The 22,857-nt window shown below is 40.3% G+C and overlaps 1 protein-coding gene and 1 non-coding gene across 5 annotated transcripts in view; one reads left to right on the forward strand and one right to left on the reverse strand.

Annotated features, from left to right (window-relative positions):
* The window catches only part of GARRE1 (granule associated Rac and RHOG effector 1), an 82,342-nt gene that overhangs the window by 22,058 nt on the left and 37,427 nt on the right, over window positions 1-22,857 (forward strand). For 3 of the 4 annotated variants that reach the window (XM_043436344.1, XM_043436343.1, XM_043436342.1), the window contains one exon: window positions 10,557-11,850. In XM_043436344.1, coding sequence (XP_043292279.1) covers window positions 11,356-11,850 — 495 coding nt within the window. In that variant the 5' untranslated portion in view covers window positions 10,557-11,355. Of the gene's footprint in view, window positions 1-3,049; window positions 3,186-10,556; window positions 11,851-22,857 lie in introns of those variants that run through there. The other variant, XM_043436345.1, reaches the window with a different exon arrangement.
* Window positions 20,125-20,197, reverse strand: TRNAG-CCC. The gene has a single exon. It is a non-coding gene; the product is annotated as a tRNA-Gly (tRNA).

A 22,857-nucleotide genomic window follows, 5' to 3' on the forward strand; every position in this document is an offset into this window, starting at 1 on the left:
CCTGTAGCATAGCTTAACAAGGATAGTGCTGAATAGAATACTTCCATATGCATTTCTGGGAGTAAAGATGCAGGTACTGTGCGGTCTAGTGCAGGACATTTAGTACCTTGAGATCTTTTTCCTTCATCTGAATTGAAAGGTAGCCCTGGAAAACTTTTTTTTTTTTTTTTGGTTGTGGCATGCAGGATCTTAGTTCCCTGACCAGGGATCGAACCTATGCCCCCTGCATTGGGAGCTTGGAATCTTTTTTTTAAAATGTAGATTTTGTCACTTTAAAAAATTATTTATTTATTTATTTTTGGTTGTACTGAGACTTCGTTGCTGCACGGGCTTTTCTCTAGTTGTGGAGAGTGGGAGCTACTCTCCAGTTGTGATACACAGGCTTCTCATGACAGTGACTCCTCTTGTTGAGGAGCACAGGCCCTAGGGCACATAGGCTTCAGTAGTTGCAGCACATGCGCTTAGTAATTGTGGCTCCTGGGCTCTGGAGCACAGGCTCAGTAGTTGTGGTGCAAAGGCTTTGTTGCTCCAGGCGTGTGGGATCTTCCCGGATCAGGGATCAAACCCACATCTCCTTCACTGGCATGTAGATTCTTTATCACTGAGCCACCAGGGAAGTCCTGAGCTTGGAGTCTTACTCACTGGACTGCAAGGGAAGTCCCCAAAACTTATTTTTTATTATTCACCTTCTGCTGTTAAATAAGAAGTTGCATAGGGAAAATAGCAGCCTTGTTGAGATATAACTCACATACCCTGTGTTACAGTATACTCAGGGTTGTTCGGCAGTCACACTGTCTAACTTCAAAGTCTTGTTATTACCCTAAACAGAAACCCTGCACTCGTTAGCAGTGACTCTCCATTCCATAAATCTGCTTGTTTCTATGGATCTTCCATTCTGGGCATTACGTACCAGTCAGGGTATATAATATGTAGCTTCTTGTGTCTGGCTTCTCTTGCACTTAGTACAGTGTTTTCAAAATTTGTCCATGTTTTATAATAGCATGTATCAGTACTTCATTCCTTTATATGTGCATAATATATATTTAATGTTCCGTTGTATATCTGTGCCACATTTTGTTTATTCATGTATCAGTTGATAAGAGATTTGTGTTGTTTCTGTTTTTTGATTACTTTGAATAAGGCTGCTGTGAACATTGATGTGTAGGTTTTTGTGTGAATTTATATTTTTCTGTCTCTTGAATATATACATTGGAGTGGAATTGCTGGGTCATGTGGTAACACTGTACTTATTTTGAGGAGCTGCCAAACTGTTTCCCAAAGTGCTATACTTTTTACAATCCTACCAGCAATGTATGAGAGTTCCAGTTTCTCTACATTCTCTCCAACACTTGTTATTGTTTCTCTTTTTGATTGAAGTAATCATCTTTGATGAAGCAGCTATATGCAAACCAGTCTGTATTAATGTATATTTTAACTTGTTAAGGTGTTCTTTAAGCCTTTGTAATATCTACTGGCATTTTTATAAAAATGTTCGCCATGAGCTTAGCACTAAAATAAAAAATGTAATGAATAATAGCAATTCCTCCACTTGTTTAGTCTTTACAAATTTTATTTTTTAAATAATGCATTCTAGAAGGGGGAAAAAAGGAGTAGGTGATTCTCCAAGTGTGATTGTTGTCTCATTTTTTAAATTAATTTATTTCTTGGCTGTGCTGTGCCTCCGCTGCTTTTCTTGGGTTTTCTCTCTTTGCGGCAAGTCGGGGATCTCTCTAGCTGTGGTGCTGGGGCTCCTCGTGGTGGGGGCTTCTGTTGTGGAGCGCAGGCTCTAGGCTCGTGGGCATGAGCAGTTGGGGCGCACTGACCCTGCAGGTGTGGCGCGCGGGCCTGGAGCCTGGGTTCGGTATCTGGTGCATGGGCTTGGTCGCAGCGTGGGAACTTTCCTGGACCAGGGACCAAACGTGTGTCCCCTGTACTGGCAAATGGACCTTATGCACTGCACCATCAGGCAAGTCTGTACTTGTGCTCTTAAAGCATAGATTTGTCTCTATAAATTATGTGCTTCTAATTTGTCAGATAGATTATACCTTAAATATATAGGCTTGAGCCTTTTAAAATCGCAATGAAATCCTGAAAGGTTGTGCATACTGAACTAGTTGAGTTGTTACATTAAATATATCCTGGGGTTCACTACTTAAAGGAGCTTCTGTGTATCTTTCAAGATGGTCAGTAACCCTCTGATTATTTGTTTCATAGATTGATGTATTTGTATATTATATTTTAAAGAAGAGGTGTACCCCATTATGTTGGGAATACAAGTGTTTCAAATAGTATTATATACATAGTTGATCCTCACATAGATTCTCACAAATCTCAGATCCTATGTTTGCAGATTAGCTTACTGGCTAAAATTTATTTTCAACACAAAATAAATACTTGCAGAGCTCTTGTGGTCAGTTGTAGACATGTGCAAAGTGGCAAAAAATTTGAATTGCCCAACTTGCACACCCCCAGCTGGGGTTGAACAGGGTGACGCTCTGCCTTCTCATTTCAGCTCTCAGACTATAAACAAGTATTCTTTTCCTAGTCTATTGAGTGCCACGTTTTTTGCATTTTTATACTTTTGTTGGCAGTTTCACTGTTTAAAATGGCCCCTAAGTATATTGCTGAAGTGCTCTCTAGTGTTCCTAAGTCCAGGAAGGCTGTGATGTACCTAACAGAGAAAATCCATGTGTTTGATGAGCTTAATTAGACATGAATTATAGTGCTGTTGCCTGTGAGTTCAATGTTAATGAATCAACAATATATGTTAAGTAAGGTATCTTTAAATAGAAACATAAAACAGTGTTATATGTTAATTGGTTGGTGAAAATGTTTTGACCAGGCATTTACAGGATGTTAACTTCGCATGTCTTCTAGGAGTACTGATTTAGTATTTGCTAATTCCCTCTTCATAGCAACTTTACATAACTACAGAGTCAACTGTATTGATGAGTTGCTTTTCTCTTATTGCCTTCAAGATTTTCTCTTTGGCTTTCAGCAATTGGATTATAATATGTCTAGACTGATTTTTTTTTTTTTTTAAGTTTATCCTACTTGGAGTTTGTTGAGCTTCATAAATGTATAGATTCATGTGCTTTTCATCAAATTTGAGAAGTTTGGGAACTTCATTTCTTCGAATTCAGACTTAAATTGAAGAAAGTAGGGAAAACCATTAGACCATTCAGGTATGATCTAAATCAAATTCCTTATTGATTATGCAGTGGAAGTGACAAATAGATTCAAGGATTAGATCTGATAGACAGAATGCCTGAAGAACTATGGTTGGAGGTTTGTGACGTTGTACAGGAGGCAGGGATCAAGACCATCCCCAAGAAAAAGAAATGCAAAAAGGTTGTCTGAGAAGGCCTTACAGATAGCTGAGAAAAGAAGAGAAGCTAAAGGTAAAGGAGAAAAGGAAAGATATACCGATCTGAATGCAGAGTTCCAAAGAATAGCACGGAGAGATGAGAAAGCCTTTGCAGTGATCAATGCAAAGAAATAGAAGAAAACAATAGAATGGGAAAGACTAGAGATCTCTTCAAGAAAATTAGAGATACCAAGGGAACATTTCATGCAAAAATGGGCACAATAAAGGACAGAAATGGTATGGACCTAACAGAAGCAGAAGATATTAAGAAGAGGTGGCAAGAATATAAAGAAGAACTATACAAAAAAGATCTTCATGACCCAGATAACCACGATGGTGTGATTACCCACCTAGAGCCAGACATCCTGGAATGCGAAGTCAAGTGGGCCTTAGGAAGCATCACTACAAACAAAGCCAGTGGAGGTGAAGGAATTCCAGTTGAGCTATTTCAAATCCTAAAAGATGTTGTTGTGAAAGTGCTGCACTGAATGTGCCAGCAAATTTGGGAAACTCAGCAGTGGCCACAGGACTGGACAAGGTCAGTTTTCATTCCAATCTCAAAGAAAGGCAATGCCAAAGAATGTTCAAACTACTGCACAGTTGCACTCATCTCACACACTAGCAAAGTAAAGCTCAAAATTCTCCAAGCGAGGCTTCAACAGTACATGAACTGTGAACTTCCAGATGTTCAAGCCGGATTTCGAAAAGGCAGAGGAACCAGAGATCAAATTGCCAACATACATTAGATCATAGAAAAAGCAAGAGAGTTCCAGAAAAATATCTACTTCTGCTTTATTGACTACGCCAAAGCATTTGACTGTGTGGGTCACAACAAATTATGGAAAATTCTGAAAGAGATGGGAATACCTGACCACCTTACCTCCTTCCTGAGAAATCTGTATGCAGGTCAAGAAGCAACAGTTAGAACTAACTGGACATGGAACAACAGACTGGTTCCAAATAGGAAAAGGAGTACGTTAAGGCTGTATATTGTCACCTGGCTTATTTAACTTCTATGCAGAGTACATCACAAGAAACACTGTGCTGGATGAAGCACAACCTGGAATCAAGGTTGCTGGGAGAAATATCAATAACCTCGTATATGCAGATGACACCACCGTTATGGCAGAATGCAAAGAAGAACTAAAGAGCCTCTTGATGAAAGTGAAAGAGGAGAGTGAAAAAGCTGGCTTAAAACTCAACATTCAGAAAACGAAGATCATGGCATCTGCTCCCATTGCTTTGTGGCAAATAGATGGAGAAACCATGGAAAGAGTGAGAGATTTTATTTTGGGGGGCTCCAAAATAACTTCAAATAGTGACTACAGCCATGAAATTAAAAGATGCTTGCTCCTTAGAAGAAAAGCTATGACCAACCTAGACAGCATATTGAAAAGCAAAGCCGTTACTTTGCCAACAAAGGTCCATCTAGTCAAAGCTATGGTTTTTCCAATAGTCCTGTCTAGATGTGAGAGTTGGACTATAAAGAAAGCTGAGCACAGAAGAATTGATGCTTTTGAACTGTGGTGTTGGAGAAGACTCTTAAGAGTCCCTTGGACTGCAAGGAGATCAAATCAGTCAATCCTAAAGGAAATCAGTCCTGAATATTCATTGGAAGGACTGATGCTGAAACTCAAACTCCAGTACTTTGGCCACCTGATGCGAAGAACTGACTTCTTGGAAAAGACCCTTATGCTGGGAATGATTGAAGGCAGGAGGAGAAGGGGACGACAGAGGATGAGATGGTTGGATGGCATCACTGACTTGATGGACATGAGTTTAAGCAAGTTCTGGGAATTGGTGATGGACAGGGAAGCCTGGCGTGCTGCAGTCCATGGGCTTGCAAAGAGTCAGAACGACTGAGCGCCTGAATGGAACTGATTTCTTCAAATACTTTTTTTGTGCCTTTTTCCCTCTCTTCTCCTTCTCTGATGCTGGTATGCTTGATGGTGTCCCACAGTCTCTGAGACTTTTTTCTTCCTGTTTCTCAGTCTAGGTAATCTCAATTGGTTAATCTTTAATTTCAGTGATTCCAGTTCACATCTGGTGTTGAGCCCTTAGTTAATTTTTTAATATCAGTTATTATATTTTTCAACTCTAGAATTTATTTGGTTCTGTTTTTTTGAATATCTCTTTTATTAGTATTCTGAATTTGCTGAGACATCATTCTCATATTTTTCTTTAATTCTTTTTTCCTTTTTAATGATTTTACTCTTTTTTAAAACTTGAAGTATAGTTGTGCGACCATCACCACCATCTAATTCTAGAATGTCTTTATCACATTAAAAAAAAAGCTGTATTAATTGATAACCACTCCCCATTTCCTTCCTCTCCTTAGGTCCTGGCAGCTACTGATCTACTTTTTTCTGTCTCTTTGCATTTGATTTATATGAATGTTTCGTGTCAGTGGAATGTCACACTATCTGGCCTTCTATCTCTGGCTTCTTTCTCTTACCATAATGTCTTCGAGGTTCAGTCACACTGTAGCATTTATCAGTGTGCTCAGTCACTCAGTTGTGGCCACCTCTTTGCGACCCCATGGACTGTAGCCTGCCAGGGTCCTCTGTCCATGGAATTTTCCAGCCAAGAATACTGGAGTGGGTTGCCATTTCCTTCTCCAAGCATTTATCAATGTTTCATTTTTTACGGTTGAATAATATACCATTGTATGGCTGTACCACATTTTGTTTATTCATTCATCAGTTGATAGACTTGGGTTGTTCCACTTTTGGGCTATTATGAATAATTATGCTATGGACATTCATGTGTAATTTTTTTTTTTTTTTAAGCGAACTGATGTTTTTCAGTTTTCTTGGATATATGCTTAAGAGTGGAATTGCTTGGTCTCAGTGGCAACTCTATGTTTAACATTTTGAGGCACTGCCAAACTGTTTTTCACAGTTGTAGCATCATTTCACATTCTCACCAGCAACTTAGGAGAGTTCTGGTTTCTCCACATTCTCACCCACATTTATTTTCTGTTTTGTTTTTTGTTTGTTTTTACTGTAGTCATGCTAGCATGTGTGAAGTGATACCTTATTGTGATTTATTTGTTTTTCCCTAGTAACTGTCCATGTTGGGCATCATTTCATTTGGCTATTGGCCAGTTGTATGTCTTTCAAGAAACATCAGTTCATATAATTTGCGCATATTTTAATAGGTTGTCTTTTTTAAAAAAAAATTTTAATGTTCTTTTTATATTCTGGATACTGGACCCTTAACAGATACATGATTTTCCATTATTTTTGCCCATGCTGTGGGTTGTCTTTTCACCTTGGTAGTAACCTTTGATGCACAAATGTTTTTAGTTTTGATGAAGTCCAGCTTATCTATTTTTTCTTTTATTGTCTGTGTTTTAAGATGTCATGTCCAAGAAACCATTGCCTAACCTAAGATCACAAAAATTTGCACCTATATTTTCTAAGAGCTTTAAAAGTTTGAGTTTTAACATTGAGGTCTTTGATCCATTTTGAGTTACTTTTTGTTTATAATATAAGAGAGGGGTTCTTATTCATATTTTTTTTTTTTGCATGAGGATATTTAGTTGTCCCATCATCATTTATTGAAAAGATCGTTCTTTCTCAACTGAATGGTTTTGCACCCTTGTCTAAAATCAGCTGACCATAGGTGTCTAGGTTTATTCCAAACTCTGAGTTGCATTCCATTTACGTATATGTGTCTTTCCTTATGCTAGTGCTCTGCTGTCTTTGTTACTGTAGCTTTACACACCTAGGTTTTCAAATTAGGAAGTGTGAGTCCTCTGACATCTTGTTTTCAGTACTTGGTAGGTTATCTTGGGTCTCTTGTACTTCCATATACATTTTAGGATCAGCTTGCCTATTTCTGTGGAAAAGGTTCAAATTTTGGTAGAGACTGCATTGAATTTGCAGATGAATTTGGTGAAGTATATTTTTAACCATAATCAATTTCATTTACATAAACTTTGAAAGCATGTAAAGTGGGAAAAAGTTTAATGTTTTTGATGTTTATTAAAAAATTAAGTGAGTGTGTGGGCCTTACTTGACCTTCTTGAATCATCTGGCAGAGGAATGGGGGTGGACTCTCAGAGCCAGGAGCACCAGTGTGCAACACACAACAGAGAAAGGTGTTCCTCAGGGCTTTTCAAGACACTCGCTGTGGCCGGTTCAAGGTGATAATTTTCTTACACAGGACACACAGTTTCTATGTGAGCAGCCTTCCATCCTTCAGCACTCCTCCTGAGTGTTTCTCTTGAGTGGGGATAGATATGATTGCCTTATTGTATGTAATGAATTTGAAAAATGAACATTTGGGAACATATTTCTTACATATAGCTGTTCGATATCTCATTTCTTGAAAAGTTTATGAGAGTTTTTGAGAGTCAAAATTCTTTTGAACACAGAGCTACAAATGGTGCCAGTTTAGTTGGATTTATATGCTAGCTGGGTTAGGGTTGTACTTTTAAGAGTATATGTTTGTATTCACAACACTTTTCTCATCTCTTGCTCTTATAACCTGTCTACCTTCCTGGGTTCCTAATGGAATTGTAGAATCGTAAAGGAGACATGGTAATTGGCTATAATGAATGAAAAGGTGGTTGTTTTCAGCCACTCAGTCGTGTGACCCTGTGACCTGACTCTGTGACCCCCATGGACTGCAGCATACCAGGCTTCCCTGTCTTCCACTGTCTCCTGGAATTTGCTCAAACTCATGTGCATTGAATCGGTGATGTCATGGTATGACATATTTATTTTTATCTACCAAAAAAGCAAAGTGGAATGGACACCTTATCTTTGACAAAGGAGGCAAGGATATACAATGGAAAAAAGACAACCTCTTTAACAAGTGGTGCTGGGAAAACTGGTCAACCACTTGTAAAAGAATGAAACTAGAACACTTTCTAACACCATACACAAAAATAAACTCAAAATGGATTAAAGATCTAAATGTAAGACCAGAAACTATAAAACTCCTAGAGGAGAACATAGGCAAAACACTCTCCGACGTAAATCACAGCAAGATCCTCTATGACCCACCACCCAGAATATTGGAAATAAAAGCAAAAATAAACAAATGGGATCTAATGAACTTAAAAGCTTTTGCACTACAAAGAAACTATAAGTAAGGTGAAAAACAGCCGTCAGATTGGGAGAAAATAATAGCAAATGAAGAACAGACAAAAGGATTATCTCAAAAATATACAAGCAACTCCTGCAGCTCAATTCCAGAAAAATAAATGACCCAATCAAAAAATGGGCCAAAGAACTAAACAGACATTTCTCCAAGAAGACATACAGATGGCTAACAAACACATGAAAAGATGCTCAACATCACTCATTATCAGAGAAATGCAAATCAAAACCACAATGAGGTACCATTACACGCCAGTCAGGATGGCTGCTATCCAAAAGTCTACAAGCAATAAATGCTGGAGAGGGTGTGGAGAAAAGGGAACCCTCTTACACTGTTGGTGGGAATGCAAACTAGTACAGCCGCTATGGAGAACAGTGTGGAGATTCCTTAAAAACTGGAAATAGAACTGCCATATGACCCAGCAATCCCACTTCTGGGCATACACACCGAGGAAACCAGATCTGAAAGAGACACGTGCACCCCAATGTTCATCGCAGCACTGTTTATAATAGCCAGGACATGGAGCAACCTAGATGCCTCGCAGATAATGATAAGGAAGCCATGTGGTACATATACCATGGATATTACTCAAGCCGTCAAAAAGACTATTTTGAACCAGTCCTAATGAGAATGGATGAAAATGGAGCCCCTTACTACAGGAGTGAAGTAAGCCAGAAAAGATAAAACATTACAGCTTATAACACATATATATGAATTTTAGAAGATGGTACGATAACCCATAGCAAAACAAAAAGAGAACAGAAATAAACCAGACTTTTGAACTCTGTGGGAGAAGGTGAGGGTGGGATGTTTCAAAAGAACAGCATGTATACTATCTATGGTGAAACAGATCACCAGCCCAGGTGGGATGCATGAGACAAGTGCTCGGGCCTGGTGCACTGGGAAGACCCAGAGGAGTCGGGTGAAGAGGGAGGTGGGAGGGGGGATCGGGATGGGAAATAAGTGTAAATCTATGGCTGATTCATATCAATGTATGACAAAACCCACTGAAATGTTGTGAAGTAATTAGCCTCCAACTAATAAAAAAATTAAAAAAAAAAAAAAGCAAAGTGGAAAGAAAGAAAATCTAGTAATCAATAAGTAGACCAAGCTATATACAGACATCATGTAGACTACATATGTCATTCAATTAAATATGTTTGAACTATTGTTATGTCTGAGAGAGGAGATCATTAAGGCAAGTGTAAACCTAATTAGCTGTGCAGGGAGAATCACACAGCTTCACTGTTGTTGGTTCAGAAATGACAACCAGAGATATTTAGACCTTGCTTTTTGTACCTATCCAGAGCCAGGGGTTGTGTAGAAGCCTCCTTAGGGTGTAGGAACTGGCATAGCCTCTTAGACTATCCTTCGATCATCTGGAGGGGAAATTGGTACTGGATGAGGATGAGAAGCATCCTGTCTGCAAACCTGTCAGACACTTACCTCTCCAGGCTCTGACTTTCTGATGCTGCACCTTGGCCGACCTGGGTATCCTGAACAGACCTAAAGTCATCCTGCTTCAGGGTCTTTGCTGTGGTAGTCCTTTCCCCTGATGAGCCCTGGCCATCACTCTTGCACTTTTCAAAACCTGTCATACAATCATGGCCTACATCCTTAAGGTAGAGTAACATTTTCTTCATAACAACCTTGATTTCTCAGTCTTTTGCTCATCGCTCCCATTTCCCAACCCCCCTTAAGGTTTTATGAGTGCTGTACTTGTCAACAGTCCTAATCGGGTACTCTTCTAATCCTCTTGTGGATTTGTGAGCTCTTTGAGGAAAAAACAAGGGAATGCCAAACACAAACATTAGTCCAGGCCCTGCGCGATGTGTCACTTGTCAGCCTGAACTTTGAAGTAGTTTGTGTGGAATCAAACTTTTTTTGTTGTGTTATTTTTGTACTACAACTTGAGGAATTTTCTAACCGTCATCATATCATAGTTCTATTCTTTTATAAGGTTTCTTATTCATTTGGAGCCCACCTTTGTGGATGATAGCGTTTCAAGAGTTAATGTTCCAGAATTACTCACTGTCCTATAACTCTCCTAATTCTATCTTATTTTCCCCCCTCACAGGAAATGACTTAAAAGCCTTACAAATACATCTGTGCATTCTTGCTTCAGACTTTACAATTGAGGGCCAACCCTGTCTGGAAGCACCTCTTATTAATGTTACAAGGAAACCGCTACCTCAGCAAACAAAAGGAAAGAAGACGACTTATAATAGCAAATGCCATTTTTTTGAAGGGAAACAAAAACTTGTTTTCAGAAAACATTAGAGGAAATTTGGAAAATTTTTGCATTGAGAAGAAGCTTTACAGGTAAATGGATTTGGCAGGCAGGCTCTGTCAAAATTCTGCAGATTTGATCTTCCTTCCTAAGGACTTAGTGTGAAGTGATTCTGTACTGCTTTTTAAATCGCTGTTGATCAGCTTGTGGGTTTTTGGGTTCTAACTTTTCTGGTATATTGAAGATACATTATATTACATTTTTTAAAGTTAAGTTATTTTTCTGCCATTGTAAATACAAGTATCAAAATATTCTTGCAAAGCAGTTCTCAGTAAACATTTTTCTCAGCAACCATATCTTTTTATTAAGAGGGTGGAATGCTAACAGTTCTTATATAGCATTTTGGACACACTTATTTTTTTGTCAGAGGTCCTGTCTCCACTGAAAATATTAACTATATAAACTTCTTGTCCTTTTCACCTCGACATTGGATCACATGGTCACCTGCCTCATGGAAATGCCTTTTTTAAAACTTAGATTTGCAGAACTCCACTATTTTTATACCTAGCCACGGTTTTAGGAAGAAAAAAAAAAAGGAATCAGAACGCTGACCCTCTCCCGGTCCCTGGGACAGTCCCCTTCCCGCATGTATTGCTGCAGTGCCCAGGACAGTAAAATGGACTACAAGCGGCGCTTCCTGCTTGGCGGGTCCAAGCAGAAGGTGCAGCAGCACCAGCAGTACCCAATGCCCGAGCTGGGCCGAGCACTGAGTGCTCCGCTGGCCTCTACGGCCACCACCGCCCCCCTGGGCAGTCTGACCGCTGCAGGCAGCTGCCACCACGCCATGCCCCACTCCACTCCCATTGCCGACATCCAGCAGGGCATCTCCAAGTACCTGGACGCCCTCAACGTTTTCTGCCGTGCCAGTGCTTTCCTCACAGATCTCTTCAGCACTGTGTTCAGGAACTCGCACTACTCCAAGGCAGCCATGCAGCTCAAAGATGTGCAGGAGCACGTCATGGAAGCAGCCAGTCGGCTGACTTCAGCCATCAAGCCCGAGATTGCCAAGATGCTGATGGAACTTAGTGCTGGGGCTGCGAACTTGACAGATCAGAAGGAATTCAGTCTCCAGGACATTGAGGTAGAGTATCTTCTCTGTCATACTTGGGTTGGAAAGTGTATTCCAGAGGCAAGTGAGAATGTTGTTTTAGTTCTTTCTCAAATCACTGAAAGATGGTCTTCGTCCTCTTTCCATTGATACTCTGTTCTTGTGAAAAAAAATTTTTTTTGCATGCCAGGTTTTGAATTGCTTTAAAATTAAGTAGGATAAAAGATTATTAAACAAACGAATTAGCCTAGATTTTCTTTAAATTTTCAACTTGGAACTTAATTTCCAAATAACATGCTGTTAATGTACACAGTGATGTAATGTGATGTGATACGATAGTCACTCAGTCATGTCCGACTCTTGCGACCCCATGGATTGTAGACCGCCAGGCTCCTCTGTCAGTGGGATCTCCCAGGCAAGAATACTGGGGTGGGTTGCCATTCCCTTCTCCAGAGGATAGAGTACACAGTAGGGACTGAGAATTCTAAATGTGATTATAAAGATTTATTTGCGAATTGTCATTATACAGACCCCTTGGTTTAATATAGCAAGTTCTACACATGTTTACAGGATAAAGGTATTTTTCCAGTTCTAAATTTACAGTTGTTCACATTAGGATGCATTTGATTCTTAGTCAGGACATTTCTTTGGTCTTTGATATTCAAAATGATATTCAAATATTCTCCCTTTTTCAGGGCTTTAGATTATAAAATTGGAATATGAATTTCATTCAGAATAAAGGTGATGTTTTGCCTTCCTTCATTTAGAAAATAATTGTTAAACTGTCATCTGTTAAATTCGCTTCACTGCTAGATTTTTAAAATTATTTTTAGTTGCTCAGAGAGTTCTTCTGAGTTTGATTTTTCCACGTGTCCTTGTACATTTTAGCAACACATCAGAGGTTAGGTTTCTGGATGCTAGGAGGGAGAATGTTTTTCCAGCATCCTGGGGTTGTATTTGATTTTTGTCTTCTGAAACAAATCTGATGATTGCAGTGGCTGAATAAGCTAATTTATACTGTTGTGGGTTTGGGGGGAACAAAAGCTAAGCTATTAAGTATTATGACTCACTTTTATTGTGTTTAAAAGGCATATTGTGATTTGGAAAGCATTTCCAAGAGGAATTTTTTTGTTTTAATTTAATTTTGGCTGTGCTGGGTCTTCATTGCTGCACAGGTTTTCTCCAGTTGTGGCGAGTGGCGGCTACTCTCTAGTTGGAGGGCGCCGACTTCTCATTGCAGTGTCTTCTCTTGTTGTGGAGCATGGGCTCTAGGCATGTGGGCTCAGTAGTTGTGGCACACAGACTTAGTTGCCCCACAGCATGTGAGATCTTTTTGGACCTAGGGATCAAACACATGTCTCCTGCATTGCGAATTCTTAACCACTGAACCACCGGGGAAGTCCTCCAAGAGGAATTTAAAATTATTTTTGAAAAGACATAATAGTCTTGGTTTAAATCAGGCATTAGGCATCTTCAGATTTTTTTCTATAGAGGGCAAATAGTAAATTTTAGGCCGCGTGGGCCACATGTGTCTCTGTCACAAACTCTTTGTTTTTTTGTTTTTTTTTAATAACCCTTTAGAATATGAAAACCAGTTTTCCCTTGTAGACTTGTCTATTGGACTGGATTTGGCCTGTTGCTGAATGTGCTGGTATAAATGTACACGTGTGTAATATCTTCCTTGGGTCATTCTGTTTTGAACCTATCCAAATATATTTTTTATTTTCTGATTTTTTTCCTATGGTCATGGCATATATTCAGAGAAAGCATGATTTTGAAGTGTTTTAAAAAATGGCTTATCATAGTTTAAAGTATTTTTTAAATTACACATGTAAATCATATATAAAGCATATTTTTTAAAAAAAATGTACTTCTCAAAAGAAACTCAAGCAGTAAAATTTAACACTACTGCTCGACTCTGCCATCCCATTCCTTTTCCCAGAAAGGACCACCGTTAACTAGGTTGGTGTGTGCCATTCCAAACTGCTGTGTTTGCACGCACAGATACACAGCTGTGACTTCTGTTTGTTTTATGTGAAGAACCAAGTTCAGCTGCCTGTGTGCTTGATTGCTGCTGGGCAGAGATGTGACAAGGGAGCGCTTAGAGACTCTGCCTTCTCTGAAACAGTTGAACAGTATTAGGCCCAGACTGTTACAGCTATCATCCTATAATGGCACAACCATCATTAGCTTTATTTAGAATTTCAGGCAAGAGTGGTTTGAAAAATGAGGCCAAAGCCTCTTATTTTAACATGAACATTACTGAGCTCTTCTTCAGGCCATGCCTCCAAGTGCTGGAAGAGACAGAGCTAGGCCTCCAAGACCATTTCCCCTTCGACCCAATAGGGCAAGTGTCCTTGTTCCCCAGGACAGGAAACTAGAGAAGGATGAACTAACCCTGAGGACTTGGAGTTCAGTAATCCACTGGGTGCAGTAGCACTTAGCCGGTCCCTTCTGCTTTTCTGGGACCAGTGTGGACCATTTGAGCTGAGAAAGGGAAGTATTTCTTGTTGTGTTTTGGAATTTTGGCTTGACTTTCCCCATTGAAATGTGATTAGTATAGCTGGAACACTACCATGTTTTTGTGTATATTGGGCTAAACAGGCTTTCAGAGTCTAAGCTGGAAACTAAGTGCTGTTGATGGGTTTTAGAATCTATGCCTGTATTCTGGGTTTCAAACTGCTGACTTATAAGTAAATCCTAAAATGTGATTGCCAAATGTAGGCCTGCAGACTTAACATTTTGCTCTTTCCACAGAACAGTAAGTATTTATTGTTTCTGGAATTTATGTACTGCCGTGGTCCCTCTCTCTCAGGATATTCACCAATTCAGATAGAATAGTTAGGCATTTTTTCCCCTGTGTTGGCTTTCAAAGATTTTATCAGCAAGGCCCAGAGACGGTCTTTTGCATTCATCCTTGGGGAAAGAATCTGTGGTCTAACATTGATGAACTTGACTGACTAGGCAAGGACCTGTGCTTGGCAGCTGAGCCTAGGACTGTGGTTAAAGAAAGCCCTGAATTCAGTGTTCAAATGCTTGACCATTTTAAACCTGAGACGTACTAGTTCCACTGTCCTGCCCCTCGAGGGGGCGAAAACATGCTTCTGATGCTCCCTGAGTTAAAGTCAGGTTTGGGATATGCTCACTGATTGACAGACCCTGCTGCCTGTGTCTAGGAACTGCAGTTGCTGACTGTGCTCTGGGGCAGGCAGGGTATACATGAGTCCTGTCCTGTCTGTATTCATTATTGACTCTACACCTTACATCAGGTGGTTCACCCTCATAATCTCACTGTTAGAGAAGTAAGTTGTGAGTATTAACTAGTGCTTGTGACACTGCTTATTATGGGGCATGGAATCAGAAAATGTGGGTTTAGAAAATGACTCTGCTTCTTATTGTCTGTGTGATGTTGAGCAAATCTTCTAACATCTAAGCCTCAGTTTGCCCAGCTGTAAAATGGAATTACTACCCACCTTCACAAGAGTTCTTGTGAAGATCAGAAGCAATTAGTGTGTGAAATACTGTACCCAGTTAGTTGTCATCCCATGTTATTATTGCTTCCAGCATGGCCTGAAAGGTACTATTAGCCTTTCTTTGATGTACAGAGCGCAATTATGTACCGAGCCAGCATCAGAGAGGAATGTATAGCAGGTTGTTCTTCTCACCGGAACGCTTTTAGGTGGAAAAAGTTGCCACTCCAGGACATTTGCTGTACTCCTTTCTTTCCTGCTTCCTTAGGCAGGCCACCTCCCTTTCCCTTCTGCGTTATTGTCTCTTTGGGTCTTATAAGATGGCAACTGTATTACCTTGCTTCATGTAAAAACTGTCAGGATCTTTTCAGCATAAAAGCCCTTAGGGACCTCTTCTACCAGTAGTCACTGATCTATTACCTTGTAACTAGAATTCCCGGGTGGCACAGTGGTAAAGAACCCACTTTGCCAGTGCAGGAGATGCAAGAGATGCAGGTTCGACCCCTGGGTCGGGAAGATCCCCTGGAGTAGGAAAGAGCTACTCACTCCAGTATTCTTGCCTGGAAAATTCCATGGACCGAGGAGCCTGTTGGGCTACAGTCCATGGGGTTGCAAAAGAGTCAGACACGACTGAGCAACTGAGCATGCATAGAATGGGGATACTCAGGGAAGGGAATGGAGAGGTATGTGGGACACTTGCAGTAGCTAGGAAGTTTTGAACAAGCCAGTTGACAGTTCAGGTGGGATTTTCCCCCTCTGGATTTATAGAAAATGTAGAGTTTACTTTGTATATGAACTGGGATGTTGTCTAAAATGAGAAATATGATCTTAATCAAGTGCTCTGTGGGGATTCCTTTGTGTAAGTCTCGAACTATCAGTCCAGCCAAAATGAATTCAGGAAAAATATGGTTTTCCACGTTGAATTTGTTCATCATATAAAGCTTTGACTTCCTACAGCATTTTTTACAGGTAGGCCACATGAGACCTGCTGTCTCTATCTTTTCGAGTCTACGGGCATCTCCATTGGTGTGTTAATTCCAATTAAAGGCCAGGCTTCATGAATTGAGTGGCTGTGAGTTCTCTTTGGTTTTGTCTACCTCAGTTTTATTTGTCCTAAAAATCTGTTACCCTAACTGAACCTTAGACTCATTTGCAAGCAAAACATATAGTTCATATTAAAGAAGTATAGGCAGTCCCCTAACTAGGTTTTCTGTTTATTAGAAAGTCACAAATGTTAACTTCTTTTTACAAACATCTGTCACTCGTTTTAAATGAAATTACTTTTTCAGTGCAAATATGTAAGTGAAAGAATGAAACTGACTTGTAGTTCATGTGTTCATTACACAGATGTATCTTGCACACTTTGTTTGTGCCAGGCATAGAAGAAGCAGCGGGGAACAAGACAGAAGTGCCTCCTTTCATGCAGATAGATGAGGACTGTGATCTTAGATACTTGGTTAGAAAAGGCATCAGTGAGAATGTGATATTTGAGAAAGAAACTGGGGGAGATGAAGAAGCAGGCCTTGATGATAGCCAGCAAAGAGGGTTCTGGGGAGAGGGGTCAAAGCTCCTGAGGCAGGAGCAAACTTGAGCGTGTGAAGAGCAGTGAGGGTCTGTTGTGGCTGAAACAGTGAGTGAAACAGACACAAGGGGTGAGGTCAGACAGGTAAAGAGGTCATCCTCTGCAGGGAGGAGGAGGGGAGGGCAGCAAGATGAAGTGATGACACCTATCCCCTTGCTTTCTTCACCACTTGGGAACTCTGGGGCTCTGGTTTCATGTTGGGGCCTCAGGATTGATACAGGGTTCCCAAGAGTTGTATGCCTTTTAAAGGGACTTATTTTATATCTTCCAGCATTTTTAGTGACTTTCCAAGTACAGTGTCCCTCAACATCTGCAGGGGATTGGTTCTAGAACCCCCTGTACCGAAATCTGAAGATTCTCAAGTCCCTTATATGAAATGGTATAATATTTATACAGAACCTACACACATTCCCATGTGTAATTTAAATAATCTCTAGATTATTTATAAAACTTAATACAGTTTAAATGCAGTGTTAATAGTTGTTAAATTCAGTGTAAATGTTATCTAATAGTTGCCTGCATGGCAGATTCAAGTTTTGCTTCTTGGAACTTTCTGGAATATTTTCCCCTGAATATTTTTGACCTGTAGTTGGTTGAATCTGCACACGTGGAACTTGCAAATCAGAGGACCCCCTGTATCACCATCTTATAAATAGACTTTAAATCAAGTCTTTATGTAATTGCACCTTGGCTTTCAGTTCTGTGCATTGACAGAGATCTTTTCTATACTGTGTACCTATGAATCTGTTTGAAATAATTTATTTGTGAGCACTGACTCTTAAGGACCTTAATTCAGGCATTTTAATGTTTATTTTGGATAGATGTATGCCAGAAATGCTGCAGAGCAACAGTAATGGAAAATATTAGAATCTAGTTTCAAAATGTGATTTTCATTAACCTTAATGGAATTAAATTTGCATAGTGTTTTTTTTTTTCTTTTTTTTTTTTTGCCCAAAGGTAAAATTCAATGTTACTTCTTTCTTGTTTCGGCTAGTTGACCTTCCATAACAGATTATGGAGTAAGTGTTTCCTAACTATATGTGCCAAATGAAAATTCAGATTGCTGGTATTAATCAGAAACTCAAATTCATTTTATTAAAAAAGTATACAAATCCAGTTTTCAGTCTGCGAATTTCTGTCACTCTTATTGGCTGTTCTTTCAACCAACTGAATCTGTTATCTAAATTGTCTTCAGATTTTAACTATTAGAAGAAGCTGTAATTGATTAGGCAGTTGAAATTTAGGTGATTGTGCAAAATTTCATTGTGAACAACAAATAAGATTTACTGCCTGCCCAGCCCATCTTTATGGGTAGAAGCCACTGGGGCCAGAGGGTATCAGCCACTCTGGAGGGACTGGACCCTTTGACTTTGATTTGTTAAGAAGTGCTGTGCACAAAAGAGACACAGATGTAAAGAACAGACTTTTGGACTCTGTGGGAGAAGGTGAGGGTGGGATGATTTGAGAGAATAGCATTGAAACCTGTATATTATCATATGTGAAATGGACAGCCAGTCCAGGTTCGATGCATGAGACGGGGTGCTCAGGGCTGGTGGCAATGGGATGACCCTGAGGGATGGGATAGGGAGGGAGGTGGGAGGGGAGTTCAGGATGGGGAACACATATACACCCATGGTGGATTCATGTGAATGTATGGCAAAAACCACCACACTATTGTAAAGTAATTAGCCTCCTATTTAAAAAAAAAAGAAAAGAAAACTCAGTGCCAACAAGAATAAAAGGATGGAAAAAGATGAAAAAGAAAAAAAGAAGTGCTGTGCAGCCCACTCATTATTCTGAAAATTGCTAGTTAAAAGGAGAAAAATGAGGAAGTAAGCAAATTTCCTGCTTCTCCACTACAGACTTTTTTTTTCAGGGTAACCAAATATAGCCCTAGTGGATGAGGGAAGTTTTCTTCTCTTTAGAAGACTCTGAGTATTCTCCTGTGTAGAAAAGATGATACGATTAGAAAACTCACCATTTTGCAGACCATAATGAATTAATTGACTCAGGTGGTGGTCAACAATGGAGGATAAAATCATTTGATGAAATGCTGCTGGAGAGGAATCAGGCTTTTCTCAGCCAAATCCATTGGTCAACCTCAGCATCACTGAAACGGAGACAACCATGTGATTGTGTCTCCTGATAAGAACTATACAGCACTCCCATATGCAGTCTTATACTTATCCCTCTTTCTGCCATATCCTGGGGTAGGAAGGACCCTGAAATGATCTAATCAAGCCTCTAGAAGGAATTACCACTCTATAGGAAATGTGGGGTGTGGTGGAACAAGTTACATAACACCTTAAGGGAGCAATCACAGTCAGACAAATCCAGAAAGTGGCATATTCTATAGGCAGTTGACCTGATTTGTTCAGCAACTCTAGTAGCATGAAGAAAAATTCAGTAGAGAGTTAAGAGATACAAATTAAAAGAGAATTGAGATAAAACAACCAAATAAAATGAGCTTTTTGGAGTTGAAATTCAAACCGGGGGGGGGGGGGGGGGGGAAAAAAAAGACTTTTATTTTGGCTACACCACATAGCTGATGGGATTTTAGTTCCTTGACCCCGGGTCCTCAGCGGTGAAAGAGTGGAGTCCTAAGGACTGGGCTACCAGGGAATTCCCCCCAAAAAGACATTTTAAAAGATAAGTTGGGAACTTTGAACGTGTATTGGGTCTTGGTTGATTGGGATTTGTTCCAAAACATTCCAGCAGAATAAGGTTGAGTTGGGGAGAAGGATGAAAAAAACATGGCAAAATGTTTTTAGTTGTTGAAGCTTTTTGATGGGTGCATGGGGGGGGGTTGTTATACTCTGTTTTTGTGTATGGTTAGACATTTTCCAAGTTTGAGAAAAGGGAGAGAGAAACTTATGACCACATGACAGGAGTAATGTATCAGGAACACCCAATAAATAATTTCATTTCATGGAGTGATTTGTTCATATGAATGAAGTAGTCTTCTAACAGAAACGAAAGTATTTAGGAAAACTCCTGTGTTCTGTCTACTCCCAGGATACTCCTCTGGCACTCTTGTCCTAAGTTTGTTGTTGGGGGGTTTTCCTATACAAAGTGATTTGGGATCATTTCTAATACATCTATCTATCTATCTATATATATCTGTTTCTTTCTTTATTCATTTAGCTGCACTGGGTCTTAGTTGCCACACCTGGAATCTTTGATTTTCATTGCCGCGTGTGGAATCTTTTTTAGTTGCAGCATGCAAACTCTTAGTTGTGGGCATGTGGGATCTAGTTCCCTGACCAGGGATCGAACCTGGGACCTTTGCATTGGGAGCACAAAGTTTTAGCCATCAAACCACCAGGGAAGCCCCAGTTCTAACACTTTTTCCTGGAGTTAGCATCAGATCCCACAGTTAATGGCACAGTCCCACAAGATTCCCCCTACCCCCTCTTAGATACCAGTTACAAGTCCAGGGTGTTACCTGTGTTTCTTAACAACTGGCTATAAATCAAAAGATTCCCATGACCCTTCCACAGATTTGATTAATTTGTTAGAACAGCTCACAGAACTCAGAAAAAACTCACTCAATTATAAAAAGATGTAACTTAGGAACAGCCAGATGAAAGATATGCATAAGGCAAAGTTTGTGGTAAATGGTGTGAGCTTCCATGCTCTTTCCAGGCCTGTTACCCTCCCAGCACCTGCACATGGTCTTTATCCCAGAATCTTTCTGAACCCCATCCTTTTGGCATTTCTGAACCTTCATTTCACTGGTGTGGTTGATTCAGTTTTGGTTGTTGGTGATTCTCTCTCTAGCCTCTTCCCTTCTCCAGAGGGGTTGGGCTGAAAGTTTCAAACTTGGTTCCCCTGGTAACCAGCCCCTATCCTTATGGACTTCCCAAAAGTCACCTCAAACCCAAACTCAGGTATGGTTGAAAGAGGCTTGTTATGAATAACAAAAGATACTTTCTCTCTCTTATCACTTAGAAAATTCCAAGGGTTTTAGGAGCTGTGTGCCAGGAACCATGGAAAAAGACCAAAATACATATTTATTATTAATCACAATATCACAGAGAGTATTACTGAGTAAGGTATAGTGATGAGAAAAAAGGCAAGTGCTTTTCAGAAAAAAATGAAGGAAATAAAAGTGAATCAAGGAAGAAAATGATGAGAATAGAGAAAAGATACCTCTGAAGTCAGGACCCCAGCAGCAAGTAGGAGTCAAGGAAAGAATGCTGTGCTTGCAATTCTGGTGACTAAAATGGCAGTGTTGCTTTCTTTTAGAAGAGTATAATTTAATATTTCATAGTTACTAAAAAGTCAAGTTACTAAAAAGTCATAGTTACTAAAAAGACAAGATGGCAGAGGAATAGGACGGGGAGACCACTTTCTCCCCCACAAATTCATCAAAAGATCATTTGAATGCTGAGCAACTTCCACAAAACAACTTCTGAACACTGATGGAGGACCCCATGCATCCAGAAAGGCAGCCTATTCTCTTCGAAAGGAGGTAGGACAAAATATAAAAGACAAAGAGACAAAAGAGTTAGGGATGAAGCCCTGTCCTGGGGAGGGAATGGTGAAGGAGGAGAAGTTTCCACACAGTAGGAAACCCTCTCACAGGCAGGTCTGTGGGGAGGCAACGTAACTGGGAGAAAAAATAAAAAGAAACCCACAGAATACAAGCCTAACCACTACTGCGGAAAAGAGAACTTTCCTGGAAAGGCTGTAACCTAACAACCTAACAACCTAACAACCAGGTTCTGTGAGCCTGGCCTGCTCACAGAACAAAGGGTTGAGCGAATACCAAAGGAGAGCTAGCTGTGTACCAGCCCCTCCCCTCCTGGAGGCAGAGAGGCAGGCTTGCAACAACCAGAGCCGGAAAGCAAGGGGCTGCCACCAGAACTTCCACAGGACTGGGGAAACAGACTCTTGGAGGGCACAAACAAAACCTTGTGCACATCAGGATCCAGGAGAAAGGATTAGTGACCCCACAAGAAACTGTCCCAGACATGCCCATGAGTGTCCAAGAATCTCCGGCAGAGGCGTGAGTCGGCGGAGGCCTGCTGCAGGGTCGGAGGCACTGAGTGTAGCAGGGCGTGCATGGGACCTTTGAAGGTCATCATTGTCTTCATTACCTCCACCGAAGTTTGGCCTCAGGTCAAGCAACAGGGAGGGAACACAGCCCCGCCCATCAACAGAAAATTGGATTAAAGATTTACTAAACATGGCCCTGCCCATCAGAACAAGACCCAGTTTCCCCCTCAGTCAGTCTCTCCCATCAGGAAGCTTCCATAAGCCTCTTATCCTTATCCATCAGAGAGCAGACAGAGTGAAAACCACAATCACAGAAAACTAACCAAACTGATCACGTGGACTAACTCAAAGTAACTATGAGCCATGCCACCTTACTATGAGTAAGGCCACCCAAGATGGATGGGTCATGGACAGGTCATATTTCTGACAAAATGTGGTCCACCGGAGAAGGGAATGGCAAACCACTTCAGTATTCTTGCCTTGCGAACCCCGTGAACAGTATGAAAAGGCAAAAAGGTATGATGTTGAAAGATGAACTCACCAGGTTGGTAGGTACCCAATATGCTACTGGAGAAAAATGGAGAAATAACTCCAGAAAGAATGAAGAGATGGAGCCAAAGCAAAAACAACACCTAGTTGTGGATGTGACAGGTGATGGAAGTAAAGTCCAATGCTGTAAAGAGCAGTATTTCATAGGATCCTGGAATGTTAGGTCCAGATATCAAGGCAAATTGGAAGTGGTCAAACAGGAGATGGCAAGAGTGAACATTGACATTTTAGGAATCAGTGAACTAAAATGGCCTGCAATGGGTGAATTTAACTCAGATGACCATTATTTATATCTACTATTGTGGGCAAGAATCCCTTAGAAGAAATGGACTTAGCCATCATAGTCAACAAAAGAGTCGAAAATACAGTACTTGGATGCAGTCTCAAAAACGATAGAATGTTCTCTGTTCGTTTCCAAGGCAAACCATTCAATATCAC

The sequence above is a fragment of the Cervus canadensis genome, chromosome 18 (assembly GCF_019320065.1).
Source record: "Cervus canadensis isolate Bull #8, Minnesota chromosome 18, ASM1932006v1, whole genome shotgun sequence".
Classification (NCBI taxonomy): Eukaryota; Metazoa; Chordata; class Mammalia; order Artiodactyla; family Cervidae; genus Cervus; species Cervus canadensis.